This window comes from Aquarana catesbeiana, linkage group LG07 (genome assembly GCF_042186555.1).
Source record: "Aquarana catesbeiana isolate 2022-GZ linkage group LG07, ASM4218655v1, whole genome shotgun sequence".
In the NCBI taxonomy this organism is placed as follows: domain Eukaryota; kingdom Metazoa; phylum Chordata; class Amphibia; order Anura; family Ranidae; genus Aquarana; species Aquarana catesbeiana.
This window is the reverse complement of record NC_133330.1, coordinates 136,045,866-136,073,669: the sequence shown is the minus strand read 5'-3', so window position 1 is coordinate 136,073,669 and position 27,804 is coordinate 136,045,866. Positions and strand designations below refer to the sequence as shown.

Genomic DNA, 27,804 nt, shown 5'->3' with positions numbered 1-27,804 from the left:
GCCTATTGCCCTAACGCGGGCCTCAAAACCCTCACCAAATTACTGACCATAAGAATACAGCCCCTACTTCTAAGTGTCGGTTCACACTGAGGCAGCACGACTTGCAGCGCAACTGCCTCAGGCGACCTGGACACGACAGGAGCGGTGACTTGCAAAACGACTTCTGTATAGAAGTCAATGCAAGTCGCACCCAAAGTCATACAGATACCTTTTTCTAAGTCGGAGTAACTTGCGTCACTCCGATTAGAACGGTTCCATTGTACAGAACGGGTCGTGACTTGTCAGGCCTGACAAGTCGTCCCAGTGTGAACCGGCACTTACTGTGATTGAGATGGACCAGACTGGATTCATGGCCAATAGAGCAACTGACGTCAATTTAAGACACCTATACATCAATATACACGCACAATATCTGAATGAGGGATCCAGGGTGGTCGCCTCCCTGGACATAGAAAAGGCTTTTGACACCGTCGAGTGGCCTTTTCTCTGGGAGGTCCTCCGTAGAATGGGGTTTCCCCTAATCTTCATCAAATGGCTGCAAGTCAGACCCTACTTCGGCCATTAAACTGGGGGGGGGGGGGGGGCTGTCACAATCCCTTTCCCTGTCAAGAGGTACGGGGCAGGGCTGCCCTCTCTCCCCGGCACTATTTGCCATCGATCGCAGTGGAACCACTTGCGGGAGGCCCTTTGCACCTCCCTACATGTCAAGGGACTGTGTATTGGGTGGCTGGAGGAGAGGGTCGCCCTGTATGCGGACTACCTCATTCTCTTTCTTAATGATGCAGACTTGTCTCTCAGAGGGGCCCTGCAGGTCCTCAACTCATTCTCCTCTGTCACAGGCCTTAAGGTCAACTGGACAAAGTCCCTTCTATTCCCTATAGACCCCGCACAAATGCCCCTCCTGACATTCCTCTACAGTGGGTTGAAAGCTTCAGATACCTGGGGGTGGTGGTCTCCCCACAGGCCTCAGATTTTATATCCCTAAACTTATCAAAATGAAAATCCTACCCAAATTCACCTACTTGTTTCGTCACTCACCGCAATGGGCCCCCTAATCTTTTTTCATCTGTCTACACAGCCTCCTTGCCTCTTTTATATGGGGACCAGAATCCCCTAGATACAGCTGGGCCACGCTGATGCGTCCGATCTCCCAAGGGGACCTAGTGTGTTGTGTATGTTTCACCGCTGCTGCTTGGTGGCTCGACCCTGACGTCACAATCCCTCGAGGTGTTGAAATTCCTTCTGTTCCGCAGCCCCCGAGCCCCTTATCCACTAACACCCTCCATGCGCACTACGTTACGTGCGTGGGGGGCAGATCTCAAAATAGAACACTACCCCAAACATCTCCCCTAAAGCCCCCCTTTGGTTGAACCCCACCCTGGAACACATCCACTAGCTGCCCGAACCCCATGCCTGGACCAAATTTAACATCAAAACGATAGCTCAGTTAATCTCCGACCAATCTCTGGCCCCACTCTCCAAATTGGCTTCTGATTTTAACGTCCCACAGTCCTACTTTTTTCTGCTTCCTCCAGCTCTCCCACGCCTTCAGCCGCCAGGTCTTCCCCCCCCAACTAGTCCGACCTACACCCTGGCTGGACCCTCTGGCACTCCTCAGATCAAACGAGATGCGAAAACCCACCTCTCAGCTATACTCTCACTTAATAATCACCTCCCTTCCAACCCTGGATAAACTCAGATCTAAATGGTCTCAGGACATCCCGGACTTTGACAATGATTATTGGGCCTACATATGGGACTTCCCATTTAGCTCACTAGTCTCACTAAGAGATCGTCTGATACAATTCAAGATGGTCCATCGCGCATACTTTACTCCTCACAGACTACACAAAATGAACTGATAACGAAGAAAAATGCTCCTGCGCACAAATGGATAGCCAAACAAGCGGTGTAAAAAACACAGGCCTTGCTGCCCTCAAGGATGGGTGATCCTAGCAGACAATGAGAAAAAGGAAAGAAAGGGCGCACCAGCCATGTGCATTATCCTTCAGATAAAATTTATTAAAACTAATGATAAAAAGGGACTACTTACAAACAGTAGTGGAAGATCTCAAATGTATAAAACAGTCTTCAAATCACAGCATGAAGTCAAGGAGCAACAGAGCCCACCAGAGGTGCTGGAGGAGCTCACAAGAATCACTGCTGGCTGACGCGTTTCGAGGGGAACATCTGAGATCTTCCACTACTGTTTGTAAGTAGTCCCTTTTTATCATTAGTTTTAATAAATTTTATCTGAAGGATAATGCACATGGCTGGTGCGCCCTTTCTTTCCTTTTTCTCGTACACAAAATGAACCCTGATTGCCCCCCTGGGTGCTGGCGTTACGGGGGGACCCTGGGAGACTTTACCCACATCTTCTGGACTTTCCCAGCCATCATTGGGTACTGGAAGGAGATATTAGTGCATAGAACTCATAATTACCACAATACCACTACAACAGTCCATGGCAATTTGCATGTTGGGCTTGATAGAACTAATCCCCACGGTAGCGAATTAGACCTGATGGGGTTGCTCCTACTCTATGCCTGCAAAGCCATAGCCCTTAGTTGGCGCAAACCTACTCCCCCTCCCCTCTCCCTATGGAAACAACTAGTCAACAACAGCTTACCCCTCTACAAAGACACCTACGCCAACAGAGGCTGTCCTCAAAAATATGATAAAGTCTGGTCCAAGTGGCTTGCAGGCCCCTCTACAGCCTATGATGCCCCCTAACTTGATTTAACTAAACTAAATCGGATAGCCAGGATACCTCATGCCAGATCCTATTTGTATGGAGTGGCAAACTTAATATCCTTTCTAAACTCTGTGCATCTGGGACCAGCACAGTCCTGAGACCCCATGAACCAGCCTATTGTAGTCATTACAGTGACGCTTATTTCCTGATTTGCTATGTAAGACTATTTACCAGATGATATGTCCCTTGTATGGGTCACCCAGCCAATCTAATGACCATTGTATGTTGTTTTGTTCTGTTTTCTGTATGTTCTGGAAAACAATGTACAGATTTAAAAAAAAAAATAAAGTCAGTCCCTAAATCTATCCCATAGTTTGTAGACGCGTTAATGTTTGTGCAAACGAATCAATATACGCCTATTGGGATTTTTTTTACCAAAAATATTTAGAAGAATATATATTGGCATAATTGATGAATACATTCGTTTTTTATATTTTTTTTTGGATATGTATTACAGCAAAAAGTATATTTTTTTTTTTCCAAAATTGTCGCACTTTGTTTATAGCGCAAAAAATAAAAACCGCAGTGGTGATCAAATACCACCAAAAGAAAGCTCTATTTGTGAGAAAAAAAACCCGTCAATTTTGTTTGGGTACTATGTCGCACGACCGCGCAATTGTCAGTTAAAGCGACGCAGTGCCGTATCGCAAAAAATGGCCTGGTCCTTAAGGGGGAAAATCTTTCCGGGGCTAAAGTGGTTAAAGTGACTGTAAAGGCTCGTGTTTTTTTTTTTTTTAAATAACAAACTACTAGATCTACTAGTACAACTGGGGGAATTCATAGTGGAGAAGTATCTGGGGGGGCTTTGGTAGATCATAAGCTTAATAACAGCATGCAATGCCAAGCTGCAGTTTCCAAAGAGAGCAAAGTCCTTTCTTGTATTAAGAGAGGTATGGACTCCAGAAAGAGAGATATCATTTTGCCCCTGTACAAATAATTAGTAAGACCTCTTCTGGAATATGCAGTTCAGTTTTGGGCACCAGTTCTCAAAAAGGATATTGGGGAACTGGAGAAGTTGTAGAGAAGGGCAACCAAACTGATAAAAGGCATGGAGGAACTCCGCTATGAGGAAAGATTAGAGGAACTGAATTTATTCTCTCTTGAGAGGAGGAGATTTAGGGGGATATGATCAACATGTACAAAATACAGAAGTGGTCCATGTAATGAACTCGGTGTTGATTTATTCACTTTAAGGTCATCACAGAGGACAAGGCGGCACTCATTACATCTAGAAGAAAAAAAGATTTCATCTCCAAATATGGAAAAGGTTTCTTCACAGTAAGAGCTGTGAAAATGTGGAATAGACTCCCTCCAGAGGTGGTCCTGGCCAGCTCAGTAGATTGCTCTTAAAAAGGCCTAGATTTTCTCCTTAAAGCGGAGTTCCACCCTGAAATTTTTTCTTCAGAGTCGGACTCCTCTAAACCTAAAAAAAAACATTTATAGGATTTTTTTTTTTATATACTTACCAGAATCGCCCTGTTGCTATGTAGTCCTCCTAATCTGCCACTTCCTGGTTCGCAGAGCTCCTCGTAACTTCCTCCCTCGCCTGTGTTCCTGGTAAATGATGTGTCATCATTTCCCAGTAGTCTGTGGGCAGTACTGTGATGTTGCCATAACGGGGCGGGACCTTTCTCCGTTGCCGCCCGTTGTTATGGCAACTTTAGAAACAATCGGCGCTGCGGCCTGTGAATCGCGCATGCACGAGATGCGCATGCTGGTTACCCAGCATGCACCTCTCCAAAACGAATCCAGGAAATGATCTCGATTGGGCTTCACATGCCCACAATCATGATGGCAACGGCCACAACAGGAGGAAGCAAATATTCAGTAAGAAATTTATTTTTGCTAAATACATAATAAACATTGTATACTAGTTTTTGAATTGTATTAGTAATAATGATAGGATCAATTAAAAAAAATATTTTTTTTTTTCGCCGGAACTCCGCTTTAATGTAAATAATATAACTGGGTACCACCATTTATGGGTAAAGTTGATCCTGGTCCACTGAGAGGCAATCGGATTTTCCCTGGAAGGGATTTTTCCCCTGCTGTAGCAAATTGGATCATGCTTTGCTGGGGTTTTTCGCCTTCCTCTGGATCAACTGTGGGTGAAGGATTGTGTATATGGGATTGTATGTTATTTTTATTTTTTTTTTTTTATTGGTTGAATTAGATGGACTTTTGTCTTTTTTCAATCTGACTAACTATGTCATTATTAGAGGTGCGCATCTTCACTGGTCCCACGATTCGATTACGATTATCTGGTCAATGATTCGATTCCGCAATGCCTCATGATTATGTACGATCGATTCCATCATAATTTTTTAAATTTTATAGAAGAATCCAGGATATGAGGGAGGGGTAGGAACTGAAGGATGGAAGAATCCATGAATAAGAAAGGAAGGATGGAAGAGCCTGGGGATGGAGGAATCCATGGATAGAGAATGGAAGGCTGGAGTAGTCTGGTGATAGGAACTGAAGGATGGAAGAGGTTGAGGATGGAGATGGAGGAATCCATGGATAGGAACAGATGTATGGAAGAGTACAAAGATAAAAATGGTGGCGGTGAGGGGGAGACTGAAGGATGGAAGAATCAAAGGGAGGATGTTAAGATGGTCATCATGGAGTGCTGCAGGTGAGGAATATCAGAAGTAGAGGATCCCCTGTGCTGTGTACATGGTAAGGTTGGGGGTGTGATGGACTCCTCCTTGAGTCCAGGGTTGGGGCTGTCATAGTGCTTTCTGTATAAACATATTTTTTAAAATTACAGTTCCACCCAAAAGTGGAACTTCCGCTTTAAGGAGTTCACATTTGGCATTTCATTTTTTTGGTGGGTGGAGGAGTGGGTAACTACTTTTGACAGGTACCCAGCTCCCATTTCCGCTTGGGCCACCTAGGCCCCTCTCTCCCTGCAATCTTCTGGGACACGTCACAGTGAGACATGCGCAGTGCGCACCTGGCTGTGAAGCTGCAAGCTGTTAAAGTCGGGTGCCCACAGTAGTATTGCCGGCGCAGCGAACAGGCGGGGGTGAGAACGGAGGGTTTGGGCAGCCACGGCGCTGGACCATGAGACAGGTGAATGTCTTTTTAATAAAAGTCAGCAGCTACACTTTTTGTAGTTGCTGACTTTTAATTAACCAAAAAAGGAGAGGAAATTCGCTTTGTGTAAAAAAAAGAATCTCCCTCACTTAAAAAGTGCACTAATCCGGTGCACTACAGGGTACAGGTATTCACATAGGAGGAAAACACACTGCTGCTGGGAAGGTCAGGAGTGATAGAATCCACAGCTGACAAACAGCCTTGTGAAGTTCACTGTACTGGCTTTGTGTTGAGAATTCCCCAAGGCTTCCCGTTTGCACCTTCCAGCAAACTAGGAGTTAACACAGTGGAATGTGCAAACAGGGAAGGCGATGGAACTCTCAGCATGGAGCAAGTATGATGTGTAAGTAGAGTACAAACTCATATGCACTCTACTTACTGCTGTTTAACTGTGTCTTAATGAATCCCGTGTTACAATACATTAAGTGCCCCACTGTATGTGCTTTTTAACCACTTCCTCTCCCGCTCATTGTCATATGACGTCCTCGGCTTCCCGGCGGTATAGGGGGCGCGCACGCCTGCTGCGTCACTGAGGAGCCGATGTGCGTGCAGTCGCGATGTCAGCCGGGCACCTGCGATCGCTCGTGACAGCAAGAATGTGGATCTGTGTGTATAAACACACAGATCCACATCCTGTCAGGGGAGAGAAGACAGATCGTGTGTTCCTAGTATATAGGAACACCGATCTGTCTCCTCAACTAGTCAGTCCCATCCCCCCAGTTAGAATCACTCCCTAGGTAACACATTTAACCCCTTGATCGCCCCCTAGTGTTAACTCCTTCCCTGCCAGTGACATTTATACAATGATCAGTGCATATTTATTGCACTGATCATTGTATAATGTCAATGATCCCAAAATATAAAATATTTGTCAAAAGTGTCTGATCTGTCCGTCATAATGTCACAGTCATGATAAAAATCGCAGATCACCGCCATTACTAGTAAAATAAAAATAATAATAAAAAATAAATCTATAAACCTATTTTGCAGGCGCTATAACTTTTGCACAAAACAATCAATATACGCAATATACGCTTATTGCGATTTTTTTTAACCAAAAATATGTAGAAGAATACATATCGACCTAAACTGAGGAAAAAATGTTTTTGTTATTTAAAACTGGGATATTATAGCAAAAAATATTGTGTTTTGTTTCAAACCTGACGCTCTTTTTTTTTATTAAAATAAGAACCACAGAGGTGATCAAATACCACCAAAAGAAAGCTCTATTTGTAGAGTTGGGCAGTCACATGAGCAGAGTGGGACACCGAGAAATGCGATATGTAGCTACATATGGTTTAAAAAGCACATACAGTGGGGCACTTAATGTAGTGTAAAAAACGGGATTTATTAAGACACAGTTCATTTAACTATAAGTAGAGTACGCTTTAATGCTATAAGTAGAGTACGCTTGGAGCACTCTCCCAGGAGGGGCAGGGCAAGTCGGGATGATGTCATCCACCACAATTGATTATGCCAGTCATAGCATCAATGCCGCATTGTTGACATCCAAGTCGTGGTTCATCAATGCTGCAATTATTTAAGAACCCCTAGTAACTATGTGGTTGTAGCGTGCTAGTGCAGGGTCCAAGGTGTTAAAGCAGGTGGTGAGGAGGCGATACCATGCTTCCTTACCACCTGCCTTACCTTGGTCGCTGTACTGCACAAAGCTGCAGGGCGATTACAGAACAGCCCCATTCACTTCAGCATGGCAGGGTGTATAATAACTGCTGCGGCCACTACATTTGTTTACTCCTGGCCACTGAAGCTCAAAGGGGTGTGGTAAAAACACTGCTCAATTATGGGGTTTTACCCAAACCACAAGTGTAAAAGAGCCTTTACTGACCTGAGTCCCTTATAATTGTTGTTTGTGAAAGACACACTAGCCTAAAAAAAAAGAATAGTACAGGAGAAGAGACAAGGGGTCAATTGTGGACACCAAGTTTCTTTCCTGAGTGTTTCTTGAACGAAAGTTGTTGCACTTTCAACACATAGTCCATCACTTTCTCATCATGTCTTCTCTGCTCTTTCACAGGTAAATGTCTGCTGCCATATCAACATGTACAGTATCTCACAAAAGTGAGTACACCCCTCACATTTTTGTAAATATTTTATTATATCTTTTCATGTGAAAACACTGAAAAAATGACACTTTGCTACAATTAAAAGTAGTGAGTGTACAGCTTGTATAACCGTGTAAATTTGCTGTCCCCTCAAAATAACTCAACACAGACATTAATGTCTAAACCGCTGTCAACATAAGTGAGTACACCCTAAGAGAAAATGTCCAAATTGGGCCCAAAGTGTCTATTTTGTGTGCCCACTATTATTTTCCTGCACTGCCTTAACCCTCTTGAGCATGGAGTTCACCAGATGTTTACAGGTTGCCACTAGAGTTCACTTCCACTCCTCCATGACAACTTCACGGAGCTGGTGGATGTTAGAGACCTTGTGCTCCTCCTCTTCCCGTTTGAGGATGCCCCACAGATACTCAAAAGGTTTCGGTCTGGAGACCTGCTTGGCCAGTCCATAGCGTTTACCCTCAGCTTCTTTACCAAAGCAGTGGTCGTCTTGGAGGTGTCTTTGGGGTCGTCATGTTGGAATACTGCCATGCGGCCTAGTATCCGAAGGGAGGGGATCATGCTCTGCTTCAGTAAGTCATAGTACATGTTGGCATTCAAGGTTTCCTCACTGAACTGTAGCACCCCAGTGCCAACAGCACTCATGCAGCCCCAGACCATGACATTCCCACCACCATGCTTGACTGTAGGCTAGACACACTTTTCTTTGTACTCCTCACCTGGTTGCCGCCATGCATGCTTGACACCATCTGAACCAAATAAGTTTATCTTGGTCTCATCAGACCACAGGACATGGTTCCAGTAATCCGTGTCCTTAGTCTGCTTGTCTTCAGCAAACTGCGAGCTTTCTTGTGCACCATCTTTAAAAAAGGCTTCCTTCTGGGATGACAGCCATGCAGACCAATTTGATGTAGTGTGCGGCGTATGGTCTGAGCACTGACAGGCTGACCCCCCACCCCTTCAACTTCTGCAGCAATACTGGCAGCACTCATATGTCTATTTCCCAAAGACAGCTTCTGGATAGGACACTGAGCACGTGAACTCAACCTCTGTGGTCGACCATGACGAGGCTTGTTCTGAGTGGAACCAGTACTGTTAAACCGCTGTATGGTCTTGGCCACTGTGTTGCAGCTCAGTTTCAGGGTCTTGACAATCTGCGTACAGCCTAGGCCATCTTTACGAAGAGCAACAATTCATTTTCTCAGATCCTCAGAGAGTTCTTTGCCATGAGGTGCCATATTGAACTTCCAGTGACCAGTATGAGAGAGTAAGAGTGATAACACCAAATTTAACACACCTGCTCCCCATTGACACCTGAGACCTTGTAACACTAACAAGTCACATGAAACCGGGGAGGGAAACTGGATATTTGGGCTCAATGCAGACATTTTCACTTAGGGGTGTACTCACTTTTGTTGCCAGCGGTTTTGACATTTTTTTTTGTAAAATTTTTCATTGCGCACATGAGTATTATTCAAAGAATACATCAGACAGAGGTTACATCCGGATCAATGAAGAAACCAACATCCATTAGAAACAATAACGTTGTACATATCAATGTTCTCATAGCTGAGCCAATCAGAACTCCACCCCTATCATACACTGAAGTAGATGTGCCGTTTCATTTTTAACAAACAACAATAAACCAGAACCAAAAAAAAACTTCCCTCCCCAGGGGATGTCTGCATTCAGTGCTGTGCTCTGTAGGATACGAGAACCCAACTCTGTCCACATTGAAAGAAGTACACTCACTATCTTCCCTCTGTCATGGTTTTCAAAAAGTGAGAGTAGTCCTAAAACAGTCTAATGGTCTATCATCCTCATCTTCCAATGTATTCTCAGTCAACCCATCTAAACCATACCTTCCTAAACTTCTTGGGAGCCCCTCTAGCTTCATAGGTCATTTTATACATCAGCACATCGGCATTTATTATTTTTATCCACATCCCCAGAGTCGGCTGTACGTCATGTATCCAACCTCTTGCAATGAGTTTCCTCACACCAAAGAATAGGATCCTAAGGAACAGTTTTGTGTATGCATTCATCTCCTCTTTATCGAAGACCCCAAGGAGGCATTGTAGGGGAGAGCAAATAGCCACAGGGAATCATCTTTCCTCTATTGAGAGCATAAGTGAAACACTTTCCGGGGAAGTGCCATAATCGATCCCACCTTCCTCCCCGGGATCCCTTTCCTGTACAACATATTTTGTAGAGTTTCCTGTGAGGTGGCAACTCCTGCCTCTAGCAGGGTAGTGGCATTAGGTGTTTGTGGAAAAAGTCACCAGTGCAAAAAGGATAGCTGTGAAGCCATAAAATAAGACCGCAAATCAGGAAGGGCCATCCCTCCCATTCTGATTGGTAACTTTAAAACTGCCAAAGATACCCTGGGTGCCTTGGAACCCCACAAAAAACCCACAATGATGGAGTCAATTTGCTTGAAGACCCATAGTGTCACAAAAACCGGGGAGTTCGAGAGAATATACAGAAACTTAGGAAGAAAAATCATCTTAAACAAATGTCTCATCAAGGAGATTGGTAAATTCTGCCATCTCTGTACCTTCTCCCGAAAATTTACCATACTTAAAGGAGGTGGACAATGGGATGGGGCAGTCCAGCGGGACTACCACTGCCTCATCAATAGGGAAGAGGGAGGATTTTTTCCAATTAATTCGAAATCCAGAGTAATCCCCAAACTCCTGAATCAGTCGGAAGGCTTCTGAAAGTGAAGGCCCTGGATCCTGCAGATATAAGAACATGTCATCCGCATAAAGTGACACTCGCTCCTCAAACTCCCCAAGTCGCAGACCCGTCAAATTTGGAGTAGCCCTCAGCTTGACCGCTAGGGGCTCTATAGCCAGGGCAAACAGGAGGGGTGAAAGTGGGCACCCCTGCCTGGTGTCCCGAAATATAGGAAAGGAATCTGAGATAATACCATTAACCCTCAGTCTAACCAATGGGTCTGTATACAAGAGCCGTACCCAGGAAATGAAAACAGGTCCAAAGCCATAAGACTCTAGGAGGTGGAACAGAAAAGACCACTCCACCAAGTCAAAGGCCTTTTTTGTATTTAGGGAGGCCACTATTCTAGTCCCTGAGTTGTCATCTGCAGTCTGGAGATTCACAAAGTCTCCTGATGTTCATCTGTGCGCATCTTCCCTAAATAAAACTGGTTTGGTCCGCATCCACAAGTTTTAGAATAACTGATTGTAACCTACCTGCCAGTATTTTGGCCAGAATTTTTGTATCAACATTCATCAGCGAGATCGGAAAGGAGTCACATTCTCGAGGGTCCTTCCCCCCTTTAGGGATCAGGACAACCAACGCTTCCCTCATAGAGGGAGGTAGTCTACTGTCCAACCTAGCTGCACTGAATACTTTAAGCAGGTGAGGGGCCAGACCGAACCGAAAAGTATTGTACCATTCCGAGGGGAGGCCATCTAATCCAGGAGACTTCCTCCACCGTAATACCGGTTTCTAAAGCAGTACTGTCCTCCTCCGACAACTTAGGTAAATCTATGTCTGCCATGTAAGTCACCAATTTCTCCGTCCCCAGAGGAGCACAAGACCTATATAGTTCTTCACAGAATTGAGCAAATACTTTCAGGATATCAGTTGAGTCACATATTTCAATTCTGCAGGTGTCATACTGATTTAATATAGACCGGAACATACTCCGGTCGTGCCAAGTATGCCAAGAGCCTGCCATTCTTGTCGCCAAATTCAATATGCACCTGCATTGTGCAAGGTTACGTTTTATGGTACGATCGGTTAGAACTGTCTTGTACTCCCTGGTTCTGGTCTGTAGAGTCAGTAACCTCTCCCTAGCGGGGTCCCTAACATATTCTGCCTCCGCTAGCGTCACCTCCATCTCCTTAAGCTAGACTGTGGAAGCTGTTTCTTGAATCTCTGTATTTCAGCTATAAACACCCCTCTCAGCATGGCCTTGAAGGCCTCCCATTGGAGAAGAGAGGATTCAGAATTACCATTTTCAGCCCAAAAATGTTTGATAGCCGCAGTACACTTAATCTTTATATATTCCTCCTGTAGCCAACTGGCCTCCATCCGCCAAATGTGTAAACCTGGTTTCGGTCCCAGACTAAGTTCCAGTAGCATGGGGGAATGATCAGGTAGGGCTAATAGGAAACCCCCTTAGCCAACGCCATACCATCCCCCTCAGTCAGGATAGTGTCTATTCTGGAGAGTGTCTTATGCATTTACGAATAGCAGGAGTACTCCCTTATATCAGGATGATGAAAACGCCAGACATCTCTGAAATCATGAGTAGACAGCCAGCCCGCAAGGGTGGCCGATGTGCCATTAGCCACTCCCAGTCTATCTAAAGCTGGATCAGACACAGAGTTAAAATCACCTAGTATGAAGATCCTCCCCTCCACCACCTCATGGGTAGCCTGTATCATATCAACCAGATGAGTTAAAGAGAAAGGAGGAGGCACATACAAATTTACAATCGTTAGAAATCTATTCATCACCTGCACCACCAGTACAACAAACCTCCTTTTAGTATCAGTCCGAACTGCATGCATCGATATGGGCATAGCCTTGGTGACCAAAGTGGAGACCCCCCCTCGCGTATGATGAGTAGGTGGCATGGTAGGCCCCGGCAATATGTGCCTGCTTTAATGAGAGAGCTCTGGAGCCCTGGATATGTGTCTCCTGAAATAATATTATATGAGGTTTATGTTTTTTAATATAATCAAAGATCAATGAGTGCTTACATTTAGAATTGAGGCCTCTGACATTCCAGGCCAAAATCTTAAGACAAACCTCCATGACAGAGAATTGTGAAATAGGGGGTTCCCTCTCCCCCTTGAGATATAGCTAGCCAGAAAAACAGGCTCCGGATTTTCCTTCCCGTATGCACAGAGTGTAGTGGCCATGACAATGGAAGTGACAACTTGCAAACACACCTAATGTGGACAATCCTAACTAAAAGCAGACATGAAATCCCCAACTTAAAGAACACCCCAACTTCCCCCACCCTTGTCCCCGCACCCAGCCCCAACATGCCAGGCACTTTATTCCCTTAACCTTAGTTCAAATAGGCAGCAAAGATGCGACCTAAACTGTCACATAGGCCAGGTTACCCTAAGGCAATCGTGCCTTACCGTATGTCTCAGCACAGTTCTCCTGTCAAAAAAAAGAAATGCAAAAAGAAAAAAACAAAACTTTTTTGGTAGATCAAAAAACTGATTAAATTTGCAGCAGCAAGAGCAGTCTGCAGACTCTGCATATACTACTGGCATAAGTCAGTGGCAGTTTCAATAGAACCAAGGACCTCCCACGTCAGCTCCTCCAGGGAAAGGGTTGCCCGCCAGTAAACTTTAAACATTTAATCCAGAAACATGTCTCCCAACAGCGAAATAGCAACAGTCATAGTTCTCTTTCTATAAAAAACTTACACAGGTGCAAAAAATGTTCCAAATGGGCATCAGAGGTAAAAAAACATAACATGAAATAGACATTCAGGTAGGTAGTCCCTGTCAACCCCATTATTCTCTCACCCAGAACTTGCTCCACACATTTGTAACAGGGCGGACGAGAAGAGGCTCTATCCCTCTGGCGACCAATCTGTATCCAGCCACTCTGAGGCCTCAGTAGGATTGGTGAAAAAACAAGTTTTTCCATTTTCCACTCTATGCAGCTTAGCCGGATACAGCATACTGTAGATCAGGTTGAGGTCTCTCAATCTTTTCTTTATGGGCTGGAAGGAAGCTCTCCGTTTCTGGGTGGCTGCCGAAAAGTCGGGGTAGATTGATATTCGATTGCCATCAGACGACAACTCAGGCCCCGTTCTGGCTCCTTGGAGGATATTCTCCCGGTCCCGGAAGTGAAGCACTTTCGCTATTATAAATCTGGGGGGGCCCGACCTGGAATACGGTGTGCCCTTTCAATGGCAAACATTTTTGTGAAGGTTTCAGGTGCCATGTGATCAATCGGCCATTTCTCTAGAAATTCTTCTGGGTGCGTCCCCTCCACTCCCTCAGGGAACCCCACCAGCCTTATATTGCTCCTTCTCATGCGGTCTTCCATGTCGGCCATCTTTGAAGTGTGTTCAATGTCTTTTTTGTCACCTGTGTAGCAGTGTCCAACGGCCTGACAGTATCTTCCAGGGAGGCAACGCGGCGATCAGTGGCATGTGTCTTCTCCCTTAACTTCTGCATATCATGTTTCATGAAGGAGAACTCCATTCTGAGCTCCTCAAAGTGATCGATCAGCTTATTCTGGCACCTCTGTATGGCCGCCATGATCTGGGTCAGGGATGGTTCATCCTCCCCCTCTCTGTCAGCTCTGGCCCAACGATCTCTTATGCCCCGTACACACGGTCGGATTTTCCGATGGAAAATGTGTGATAGGACCTTGTTGTCGGAAATTCCGACCGTGTGTGGGCTCCATCACACATTTTCCATCGGAATTTCCGACACACAAAGTTTGAGAGCTTGCTATAAAATTTTCCGACAACAAAATTCGTTGTCGGAAATTCCGATCGTGTGTACACAAATCCGACGGACAAAGTGCCACGCATGCTCAGAATAAATTAAGAGACAAAAGCTATTGGCTACTGCCCCGTTTAAAGTCCTGACGTACGTGTTTTACGTCACCACGTTCAGAATGATCGGATTTTCCAACAACTTTGTGTGACCGTGTGTATGCAAGACAAGTTTGAACCAACATCCATCGGAAAAAATTCATGGATTTTGTTGTCGGAATGTCCGATCAATGTCCGACCGTGTGTACATGGCATAAGTCTGTCCAGCGATCTCCCCCTTCTCATCACTGCTTCCCTCTGGGGTTTAGGACTCACCCTGTCCTGTGGGGGAGACACTTGCTGCGGGACCCCCACTGATCTCTGAAGTGGCAGCCATTCCTCCTCCTCCTGTGTTCCCCGGTTGTTTTTGGCCAGGCGGGGGGGGCATAATTTACCACCCCCGGAGGTGCCCGAGGGGTCCCAGCATACATCTCCAGCAGTTGTGCTCAAAATGTGGGTGCCGCTGTCCCAGGATCACTGCAGGATTCTTAGCCTGCAGACGGAGCTCTGGTCCTGCACTCCTTACATGTTGCGCGCTGGCTCCGCCCTGCGGCTTAGACATTAATAGCTTTGTGTTGAGTTATTTTGAGGGGACAGCAAATTTACACGGTTATACAAGCTGTACACTGACTACTTTACATTGTAGCAAAGTGTAATTTCTTCAGTGTTACATAGTAGGTGAGGTTGAAAAAAGACAAGTCCAACCTGTTTGTGATTATATGTCAGTATTACATTGTATATCCCTGAATGTTGCTGTCGCTCAGGTGCTTATCTAATAGTTTCTTGAAACTATCGACACCCCCCGCTGAGACCACCGCCTGTGGAAGAGAATTCCACATCCTTGCCGCTCCCACAGTAAAGAACCCTCCACGTAGTTTAAGGTTAAAGATCTTTTCTTCTAATTTTAATGAGTGGCCACAAGTCTTGTTAAACTCCCTTCCGCGAAAAAGTTTTATCCTTATTGTGGGGTCAAAAGTATGGAATTTTTATATTGAAATTATATCCCCTCTCAAGTGTCTCTTCTCCAGAGAGAATAAGTTCAGTGCTCGCAACCTTTCCTCATAACTAATATCCTCCAGATCCTTTATTAGCTTTGTTGCCCTTCTTTGTACTCGCTCCATTTCCAGTACATCCTTCCTGAGGACTGGTGCCCAGAACTGGACAGCATACTCGAGGTGCAGCTGGACCAGAATCTTGTAGAGCGAGAGAATTATCGTTTTATCTCTGGAATTAATCCCCTTTTTAATGCATGCCAATATTCTGTTTGCTTTGTGTTGTCACTCTGTTGTGTTGAACTCTGTTCTGTTTTTATGTGTTGTCACATGAAAAGATATAATAAAATATTTACAAAATAGTGAGGGGTGTACTCACTTTTGTGAGATACTGTATATTCCCCCTGCTATGTATGACGGATAATTGACACTGCTATGCTTATGGTAAATACAACAGGAACACTGCTCCACTCTGGAAAGACAGCAAGCAAACCAACATTAAATATTTCATTTCCTATGAAGTCTGACTCCTACTCTCTTCTCACTGATATGCTCCCTCTACTCTTGCTTCTCCCATTAGTGTTCTCTGTCCCTTTTCCCCCTCCTGTCTACCCCACAGCTTACACATATCAACCTCACGCTACCCTCTCCCTATTACTGCACCCATCACCTCCTGCAAATACTCACATGCTGACCTAAACTCCAGGGCAGCGAGATATGTGCGCTCACATACATGCCTCTCATCTTACATTCCTCACTCTCATCCTCCTAATCTCTGGGGTTATTTCCCCCAATCCTGGCCCTCCAGTTTCGATCTGCAACCCCCATATTTGGCACCCTTCATCTTCTGGCAACAGCTGCAATCCACTTTAATTTCTATCCCCCTGCTTCCAAAAACCACCCCCCTCAATCTTATGTGCCCTCTGGAATGCCTGCTCTGTCTGTAAAAAAACTCACATTACTGTAACCTGGCTTCAAGATTCTGACTCCTCCTGCCCTCTCCTATGGTGGCCTCTACCGGACTTACTCACCCAGACCCAGTGGACAGAAAGGAGGTGGAGTTGGATTTCTTCTACCCCCACAGTGCACCTTCCAAATACTTCCTAAACCTTCCTCTCTTCTTTCGAGACACACTGTATTTGTCTGTTTTCTCCAATTTCTCTGAGAGTTGCAGTGATTTATCAGCCTCCTGGATCGGTATTGTGCTGTTTTGATGACTTCTCTGCCTGGCACCCTATTTTCTCGTCCCTGAAATACCCACTATTATTCTTAGTAACTTTACTATCCCCATTAATATTAACAGCACAGCTACAGCTCAACTTCACCACATCTTCTCACCTAACACAATGAACACACACTTCCACTCACTCTAATGGTAATACCCTTGGCCTTGTATTCTCCCATCTCTGCCCTCCTAGAAACTTCGCTAGCATCCCCTTTCCCCTCTCTAATCACAACCTTATTATTTTCACAGTATCCTTGTCTTCAACCACCTATCCCTCCAAGCAGAAAATGATTACTTGTAGAAACCTTTGCCACTTTAACCCTTCTCTTCTCTAATACAAGTGAAGGCGCAGCAGAGAACTAGAGAAAACAATCCCATAGTGTAATGTGGCATGAACATTAGTTCAGCACAACAATCAGGGCCAAGGAATAAAACAAATTATAGTAATCCATGGTCATTAACAGTGTGAATAGTCCAATGACCATAAGGGGAGATGGTAAGAGATCCAACACGCAGGGCTGCCGTCATAAAGGGAAAAGAGAACCGTGTTCCAATAACACTGAAAAGACAAGGAGAGAGGTGCCTCTAGGTGCAGATGTATAACACGTTTTTAATATACACTTAATACAAGCAACTCACATTTGTGAAGTTAAATTCAGGCATGTAAATACCAACAAGGGGAGGTGGCATCAGTTGACAGTCCAGTCCGGCATGAGGAGAAGAGTTGGGCCCGCTGGGGTACCGCTGTTCATGAAAGAAGCCAGCCGCAGTGGAGACACTTCAATTCGAGGCTTGGAGCGCAGTTGGTAATAGGCACGGATGGATGATGTCACTGGAAAGGTGACGCGTTTCTTAAGCGTGCTCGCTGCGAATGACATGGCAGCCACGCTCCTTTTTCAAGCTTTCATGTTTTAACAAACAATTGGGTATTCTAGTGTGTTTTGCTGCATTAAAATTCATTAAACTGTACTTTTTCCAAAAATATTGCTTTTGAAAAATTGCTGTGCAAATGCCGTGTGACATAAAAAATTGCAACACCCACCATTTTATTCTCCAGGGCCTCGGCTTTAAAAAATATATAATGTTTGATGGTTCTAAGTAATTTTCTAGCAACAAAATACAGATATTTTAGATGTAAGAGAAAAGTGTCTTCAAGTAGCTAAAGTGGTACTAAACCCAAAATCAAATCAAATATATTGCAGCTTATCAATCATTAGATGTGGTGGCTTAGTTTTCTTTTAGTTGGGATCCTATTTCTTCTGATTTCACCCGGTGATCTGGTCAGTAACACACCTCCTGTATAAGAGTGCCTCTAGATAAAGGAGCAACAGAGACACCTTTGGACAGCAGCCATGTCGGGGGGGGGTAGTGTTAGTGTATCCAAATCTGTTCGTGCATCTAACTGTAGCCAAATTCCAGCTAACATTTTAGCAGTTACAACAGCAGTTTTGTTGCTTTTAGGATAAAGGTTTTGAATAAATTATTAAAAATAAATTATAGCTAGTCACTGTAAGTGCAAATGATTTGTCTCAACACTAATTGCTACAACTGTAGGACAGCTTGTTCTGTTGAAAAACAACAGACCTACTGGCTGGATCGCTGGGTGAAAAAGAAAAGAAAGCCTAAAAAAGAAAACAAATGCAGCCATTACATCTAAGAATTGGTAAGCGGCAATATAATAAATGCTTGCTTTTGGGTTTAATACATTAAATACATACATTGTAAAATTATATAGGATTAAAAATGCCCACATAAATATTACAGTGAATTAAAAAGTTCATCTAATCCCCAAACTAAAAAATATATTGACGCTTACTAGTCCATGCTGTGGTGGCTCGATTTTTTTTTTTACACTTTTTTTTGCTTTATTTTTACCTGGTTCTTCCGCAAATACGCATCTCGTCCCTGGATGGCTACACCACTCCTGTATCTATGGAGGGAACCAGGGTTTTCATCTTAAAGCATTTGTTACTCCAACACTTCATATTCCTGATATGTGCCTGCTATACCATATATGAGAAGGTATCCTGCTCTCTTTGTATTGCTTCCTTTATGTGAAATGCCTGGTGTTCCTGCTAGTCTCCTTGCTTTCCTATTCAAAACTGACCACACTAAGCAGGAGAGCATATCATGGTCAGTTCTCTAGCCATGCTGGGAACTCCGTGTGCTCTCCTCCAATTATCAGACTTGTCCTGATACGCCCCTGCTGCACAGCCATTCATTGGCAAGATCAGTGTGCTGCTGCTTCTCCTCCCTCCAGCTCTTATGCAGCTGAGAACAGAGGGAATGTGATCATTTACAAAAATGGGAAAAAAGGTATTTATAATTTTTTTATATCTATACAAAAATGTTTTGCATTTAATTTCTATTTTAAACTGAATGGGTTGTTTTACACAGTGATCGGTTACAATCACTTTAAGTTGCTCTCCTGATATGGACCCCAAACCTGTCCATATCTCTATCTCCATTACATAGAGGACAGGGCAACTGGGAGGGAAGGAAGATATTCTTTGCTCACAGGAAACGACAAAGACCCTGCATTTTGAGCAAGATCAACAGGTATATTCTGCATTTGCTAAAACTGCCCCTAGCTTTAAAAAAAAAAAAAAAAAAAAAAAAAAGCTAAGGCAGTCACCACATTTGAGGTCTATAACATGCATATGTTTTAGCTCTTGCTCTTGGGTTTAGTTATTGTATCAGTTCTGGATATTTTTTAACTGATTCATGACAAACGTATTTGTACTTTTTGTTTTGTTTTTATTTGGTTTCACGCAATTGATACACATTGGTAACACTTACTAACAGGAATATCTCCTTATTTCTAGGATTTTTCAAAAGGGAGTAGTATATATATGTAATATATCTTTCACACATTTCTAGTATCATGCCTTCAACCACTATTTGCTAGCAGTAGAACAGCGCCATATCTACTTTGTTTTTCTTTTCACACCTTCATGCATGCATGCTTGAGCTAAGCGCAGATGGATTCCAGGAAGTAAATGCTACAAGAAACATTTGCCCTAATTCAAGATGACCAAGGGCAGAAATGCTGGGAGGGGGTTCAGAGTTATGGATGGATTGGTACTTTTCTTTGAATATTAAAAATGAATAAAAAAGTGGTTTTGGCTTGTGGTGCTGAGATGCAGTGAAGATCTGCTTTAAGGAACTCTTACCAGAACACCATGACCCCTAACTACGGAGTGGTCAAGGAAAGCATTTATACACAGCCCATCCAGCTTCTTCATTTAATATACAGACCACACTCAGCAGTGCCCATGTGTAAATGTGAAAAGATACTGCAATAGTGTAATACCATTAAAATGAACGTTTTTCCAAAAAAGGTTAAAAACACTCACATTTTTGTGGCTACAAACAGTGCTCATCAATCCAGTGTAACAATAGCATAACATAGATCAGCAGAGCTGACTTGTGTGATGATGCCCACATGTTCAGGCCATGCCCCTATGCATTTCGTCAAATGTTGATATTCTCCCCTTGGTGTTCTGGTAAGAGTTCTTCCTTATGAGCACATTGGATTCACACATTGAAAATGTGGAGCTAATGTAAGTACACACTGAATTAAACACTTCCTTTCACGTGGGACTGGACTCACTTCTGTGGACTTTATTTTGATTTTTTTTACTTTTGATAAGCTCAGCTATCCAAGTTCAGTTTTTTTTATTTTTTTTTTGAGATTTTTGGATTTTCATTAATGTTTACATTTGATCTCTGCTGCATATTATTTGTGTTGGTATTGTCTATAATTCCATAAGTTTGCATAATTAATCACTGTAGTTTTGGACATTCAGTGCTACTTTTATTTTGACAGGTTATAATTATGTCTTACCAGGACATAAAGTCAGCTGCTTTATCCCTATTTGGTTTTGTTGTCATGAGTGCAGTCTTTTTTAGAAAATGGCTATTATTTAGATAACCACAAATTTAAATAGGATTTATGAGAATTTTTTTAAACCCCCACCTATTATTCCCCATTTCCCTCTGGATCACAGTTAATTGCTGCAAGGCAAAGATTTTTTTTTCTTAGTTTGCTCCCAAACTTTTCCTTCCCTATTTAAAGATGACCTTTGCTGTATAACCCCCAGCTTTGAATTCCCAAACTTTGGACGGGAAGCAAGTACTGTGCACTTCACACATGCAGGAGAAAAAACAGCTGTCAATTGAGGAGCTGATGAGCAAAGCAGCGCTGCAGCTTTCAGAAGTGGCTGTCAATTTGGGAGCTTGTGGATCGAGTAGCTCTGTGATTTTTTTTTTTTTAATTCTTTATTTATATTTTAGAAGTGCAAAACTAAAGCCATAAATATTTAAAAAGTATGATTACACAACATTGTCATGGAAAAATACAAAAATCTCCTTCATAATTAATACCCACCCTGCCGCCCAAACCCACCCACCCCTCCCCCTTCCTGCAGGTGGTTACAATAAAACTAGCAAACCTCCGTATACCATATGTGAGCCATCGTGCCTATGTCTGTACACCCTCTCCAACATCTATCCGTTATATCCGGGTAAAGTTTGCCAAGTCTGTCCGGCGTGGCATACCATCTTGCAAGGCATTTAAAGTTAATCTCAGTACGCATAATATCAATTGAAGAACCATGTAACATTCTCAAAATCTTCTCTACTGTGAATTTACTACACTGTGACCCTAACTCCCTTTCCCATTTCTTGATGTATGGAGGTTCATCCAGTTCTTCCTTCAAAGTCAGATTTTTATAGAGATGGGAGATAGTATTACCCAATTTGTCTCTCTTACATAGCTGCTCTAACAGCCTGTACTCATCCTCACCTCTAATAGGTTTCGGAAGCTTCTCAATAAAGAGCGTCAACTGGGTGTACCTCCATGCATCAACCACCATAAGATCGGTCTCGGCTTTCAAGTCGAGGTACGGGCACAATTTCCCCTCACTAATTATGTCTTTTATTTGTGTGCTACTATTTTTTATCCAACCCTCCCACCTCCCTCATCTCAGGCTCAAAAAATGTATTATCTTTAATATATATCAGAGGAGAGTTATAATTCCATTTATGTGCGTGTACCTGATCCCATAATTTAAGAGTGTTTCGCGTTAGTGATGCTGTCTGAGTGCTTAGTAATTATATTTTGGAGGGTTCCAGATAATGTGACCTAGATCTGTGCTACTTAAACTGTTTTCAATATTAACCCACCTCCTATCTGATACCTCCTTTGACCATTCTATAACCCGTGAAAAAATTACTGAAGTGTAATATTTATTGAAATCTGGAAGAGCAAGTTTTTTTCCTCTAATCAGGACTGAGTGAGCAATTCGTGGCTTTTTGCCGCGCCAGACAAACCTCACGATTAGGCCTCGTAAGGCTCTCAAATAATAGTGTGGGAGTGGGATTGGAAGCATCTGCAATTTATACAGTATTTTAGGGGTTAACATCATTTTGGCTGCATTAATGCGTCCGAACCAAGAAAGGGGCCGCATTGACATGCTTCTTGTTTCCTGCCTAATTTCGTCCAACAAGGGAATACAATTAATTAGAAACATTTTTTTCAGTGTGTTAGCTAATTTAATTCCCAGATACTTAATTTTCTTCCTCCAGGGGAAGGCCTTCGACAGACTCTCTTCTTCCTGTTTGCCCACATTTAAAATTAGTACCTCTGATTTGCTCAGATTTATTTTGAAGTTTGAAATGTCTCCATACATCCTCAAAATCTGGAGCAAATTCGGGATTGTGATCTTAGGGTTCGTGATATAGAACATAACGTCGTCGGCAAATGCCGCCAGTTTGTGTTCTTATCGCCCTACCATCATCCCTCTGCAATCTGGATTATTACGGATGGTTGCCAACAAAGGCTCTAAGGACAAAACAAATAAAAGGGGGGACAGGGAACACCCCTGCCTAGTCCCGTTCTCCATCCTAAACTCCCTGGATAAAACCCCATTCACCTTGACCGACGCCGAAGGGTGATTATATAATATTTTCACCCAAGAAATAAACCTTGGGCCTACCCCCATCGCTTCCAATGTTTTAATCATGAACCCCCAGTCTACCCTGTCAAACGCTTTTTCAGCATCCATTGACAGGAATAGAGCTGGGGCCCCCCCTAATTTAGTGAACTCTAGCAAGAGCAATGATCGCACTCCATTGTCCCTACCCTGTCTACCCGGGACAAATCCTACTTGATCTGGGTGCACCAAGGTGTTCATTTTATCCTTCAATCTATTAGCCAGCACCTTTGCATAGAGTTTAACGTCTGCATTTAACAACGCGATAGGTCTATAGCTGGAGCAGAGCATGTTGTTTTTTCCTTCTTTTAAAATCAACGATATGGTTGCCGATAGGGCGTCTCCCCCCATTATACAGTTGGAGCCCAGTTCATTCTAATAGTGGCAGAGCTTCGGCACCAATGTATGTTAGAATTGTTTCAAATAAAGGGTGGTAAACCCATCGGGGCCCAGGCTTTTCCCCTTGGGTGAATTAATCAAATCTGCGTAGATTTCATCTTCGGTTAAGGGTCTATCAAGAACTAATTTGTCCTCATCTGACAATCCAGCCATCCCAGCTCCTTTCAGAAATTCTTCCAACTTCCTGTTCTCTAGTTGATCCTCCGCTCCCTTTTGTCTAATGGAATACAAAGCCTCATAGAACTTCCTGAACTCTTCCGCTATCCCTTTGGTTGTGGCTACTACTTCACCTTTTTTATTTTATATTTTTTCAATAAAATTTCGGTCTCTCTTCTTTTCCAATAACCTCGCCAGATGTTTACTTGCTTTATTACCCCAAAAGTATCTATCTTTTGTTATTTTAAGTAAAGCCCTTTTTGAGTCCTGCTCCATACTATCCTTTAACTCCTCCCTTTTTTAAGCTAACAGGCAGAAACTTTCCTGGTTTTTGTCCCTTGAGCCTTTTATGGTTCTGTTCTAGTAAGGCGATTTCTTCAAGAAATTTTCCCCTTTCTTCTTTTTTTTCACCCCAGCCCCAATGGAGATAAGAACCCCCCTAATGTACGCTTTGTGAGCTTCCCAGAGGGTGGGTGGGGAAATATCCCCTGTGTCACTGACCTTGAAAAAGAAATCAATTTCTTCCTGCACCTTTTCTAATAATTGGTTAACTTTAAGTAAATTTTCATTCAACTTCCACGAGAATGGTTGTCTTTGAAGCTCCGGAAACCTGACCCTCATTGAAACTGGGGAATGATCTTATAACGATGTAATTTCTATTCTAGTATCCACTACATAGTCCAATAAGCTATGGTCCGTCAGAATGTAATCCTGTCTTGAGTACGTCCCGTGCACAGAGGAGAAGAAGGTAAAATCATTTACTTTTGCGTGCTGCACCTGCCACACATCCATCAGGTGGCATTGGTGCAACCGTCTCCTGATCATTCCCAATTGAACCTTACTTATCCCCTGTGCCCGGGACGTGCTGTCTACAGTGGGCTCGAGGCAAAAATTGAAGTCCCCTGCCAGAACCACCTCCCCTTCCCTGAAGTACATCAAATTGACCAATACCTGTTTTAAAAAAATGATCGGGTTTTTGTTGGGACAATAAACGTTCGCTAAAGTGAGCGTTTTATTCCCCACGTTGCCCTTAAGGAAAAGATAGCGGCCATCTGGGTCCGACAACCTGTTTGTCAATGAAAATTTTGATATTTTAGAAAATCCAATTGCAACTCCCTTGGCTCTCCTGATGGGGGTATCGCTATAAAACCAAAAGGGCAACGTAGGAGAGTACAGCTTAATACTGGAATCCAGGGTTAGATGGGTCTCCTGGAGGAATATTATGTCCGCTCGATAATGTTGGAGTTCCTTTAGGATTTTGTGTCTTTTAACTGGCGAGTTCAAACCCTTCACATTATAGGATATAAACTTTATATCAAACATTTAATTTAATAACATCTAGCCAAACTCCTCTATCATCCGCTGTGCAAATGTAACCCCCCCTGCAGGTTTAAATCCCTCCCGCCCACCCCGGCCGTGCACCGGCATTAAGCCAGCAAGTAAGACATTCTTAATCCCCCACTGCAAGCTTCTTTTTTTTGGGGGGGGGGTGAGACTCCGGTAGCAGCCACTGAAGTCCCCCCTCCCTCCTAAAGTGAAGGGAGGGGGAACAGGAGCGACGGAGACAGACCGGCCAACCCTGGGTATCTACCTCCTCAATACCCACCTCCAGAAGGCCCGCACCCTCTATCATTAAACGTATCGTATTGCCGTATTGTTGTTCCAAATCTTGTCTTTAACCTTGTATGAGTGGAATTTGACTATTACATCTCGGGGAATATCTTGCTTCATATTGGGGAGTTTTCTGATCCTGTGCACCCTATCGATCCTTAAAGCCTCATCTTCCCGTCTACCCAGGATAGGGTTACAAATTTTTTGCATCTTAATCACTAAATCCTCATTCTGTTGTTCAGGAAGGGATCTGATCCGCAGATTTTGACGGCGGCTTTGATTTTCTTGTTCTTCCAATTTATATGACAGTATGCAATAATCGCTCTGCATTTTCCTCATTTGCGTTTTAAGCTCCGCTATCTCCTTAACCTGGTTTCCTGACGCTTCTTCCAGTTCTTCAACTCTGCGCAACAGAAGGCCCATATCCATCTGTACATTTGAAATTTCTGATTTTATAGAGATTTCAAGTTTGGAGAACATTTCCAGCATTTCTGCCTTAGTGGGGATTAGCGCGATGTTTCTTCGCTCCTCCATCTCGCTGATAGTGAGTCCTCATTCAAGCTCGCGATCTTCCCTGGGCCTCTCCCCCTGACCCCCCTTTTGTTTCAGCTGATCTTTCTTTTTATCTTTCGGTCCTGCTTGTTTCATATCCATACCCGGACTCTTTGAGCCCACCTCTTTGTGGTATTTTTTAATTGAAGTGGCGTTTAAACTCTCCCTAGGGGTCTTAGGTTCAGCTGATCGTTGAGCCCTTCCTCTCATACTCCTCCTAGTTTGCACTCCTCCTCCTGTAGTTAGAAAAAGGCCAAGCTTTATAGATCAGTCCCTCGACTTGGCGACTGGCTCCAGCGACCTTCCGAAGCAGCAACTAAAGCGACTATTCACTTGGGCTTGCTGACTTTGTACTTGCAAATGCAAAAAATAGCGTGCAGCCCATACCATGCATTTAACACCAAAAAGTTTAAAAAAAAAAAAAAAAACACCAAAAAGTTTCAAAAGCTAAGCCGTAACTGTCCTATTTCTGGGGCCGCTTAGCTTGTCTTGGCAGAAAGGAAATAGGGCCCTCATGCAACAACCAAACGGGCAAGCACGTGCCCTCCACCATAGACTCAAGAATCCAGATTTTAATAGGCAAGTCTCTATGAAACTTCTCTAGGACACCCGCCCCCTCAGTTCTTCAAAAATAGAAAATTAAATTTATACCTGCAGGGGGGTTCTTTCCCTTCTGCTCTCGAGTCAGGCAATTTTGGTGTCTTCTCACATATGTTTTTTCTTCAGGAGGCCAGTCCCGTCAGGAGGCTTGCGGTGTCAGGCGTGTCCTGGGCTGATGTAGCATGGCCACTTACCCGGCCAGTCTGCCATGGTGTAACCAGCCGGGCTGAGCCGTAAACCGCTGCAAAGGGGGGTCAGACAGGGAGGGGGCTCTCTCCCCCAGTACCATGGAAGGGACGGGCTGCCGCGCCGGACCAAGTGCGGAGTCAGCCCAACGCCGGGATGGCTCAGGCTGATTACGTGGGATGACCTCGTCCGCACTCCCCCTCACTCGCCGCCGGCTCCAAGCAACCATTGGTCCTCCCCTGGCTTCGCCTCCTCGCAGAGGGGGGACTAGACCTTCCATTAGCGGTGCTGCTGCGGGGAGACCCGGGGGGGTCCTTCAAGAGTCCTTTCAAGGATGCGGCAGCAGACTCTCACTCCGCGCCACACTCGTGCTGCCCGGGCCGTCCAGCCTGCCTCCGATCCCTCACTCCAGCGCCGCCATCAGGCTCCTCCCCCCGCACAGACGTCTCACGTCCGAGCTCTGTGATTTTACAGAGAAGGCTGTCTATGTCTGTGTTGGATTTAGTATACAGCTGTAGACCTGGAAGCATGCATGTAAGGGTGTCTCCAGGGAGACCCATGTAAAGTAACGGCGCTATCAGGGCCAAGTATCTTTATGCCATTATGTGCTATTACGGAGTGCATATTAGCACATTATGGGAGACTTGACTTGAGTGTGTGAATGTTATTCACCAGCAATATATATCAGGAGGCTACACCTGTGCAACGTTCACAGCTAGTTGCTGTAGATGGATTATAACCCATTGCAACAAGTATGCAAGAAATGACCTATCTTTTGATCTGCATATTTGTTTCAGACCAAGAAAATACTAAAGCATTAGGATCAGCATGACAGCCAACTAGAACATTTCCAGAAAAAGGTCAGTAATGGCAGACTATTTCATTCATTATTGCTACAAATTTAGTATAACTTTACCAACTCTTTACCTGTGCTTGCACTTTTCTTCCAAACTTGAATGTTCCACTTCAACTCTGCTCGGGTTGCTCTGCTGAAAAACTCTTTAATGTCCTCATCTGAAAGCAAGAAAGGGAGTAGGTATGGGAAAACAATCACAGTGTGAAAAAGCCAGAGACAAAAAACAAAAAACAAAACTGTGTGTTATGCATCGATACCAATCGGTTTATTGAAGTGCACAAAACCTTTCAGTATTCCAAAGTGTGTCTCTCCCTAATATAATATTGGTATGTTATGTGACACGCTTTATTGACTACGTGTCTGCCAATATATCGTTTACTTAAGGCCCCTTTCACACTACAAGCCCGCTCGGATCCGTCTGTCCTTTTTCATGACTCCTCTGGGCAGGCGGATGGCAGCGTAGATGTGTTCGCTGACACCCATCTGCCATCCGATCAAGACAGACATATGGCGATAAGTCTGCCATCCCTCTTGGCGGATTGGACAAGAGCTGATGAAAACAGACACGCTGTCCATTTTCGCCCGATTCCCATAGGAATCAGCGGGGCTCTCACAGGTCCCTCCCTGCTCAGTGAGCAGAGAGGGACCTGTCACCCTCCGACTCAGCAGAGATCTCCTGCTCAGCTGGCGGACTCCGCTAAACAAATCTGCCTCCTGTGAAAGGGGCCTAAGAGTTTCCATCAACCCCT

General features: G+C 44.0%; 1 protein-coding gene across 3 annotated transcripts in view; it reads right to left on the bottom strand.

Annotated features, from left to right (window-relative positions):
* Positions 1-27,804, bottom strand: part of TCF20 (transcription factor 20) — a 430,416-nt gene that overhangs the window by 27,442 nt on the left and 375,170 nt on the right. For all 3 annotated transcript variants that reach the window (XM_073592696.1, XM_073592695.1, XM_073592697.1), the window contains one exon: positions 27,127-27,213. In XM_073592696.1, coding sequence (XP_073448797.1) covers positions 27,166-27,213 — 48 coding nt within the window. In that variant the 3' untranslated portion in view covers positions 27,127-27,165. The remainder of the gene's footprint in view (positions 1-27,126; positions 27,214-27,804) is intronic.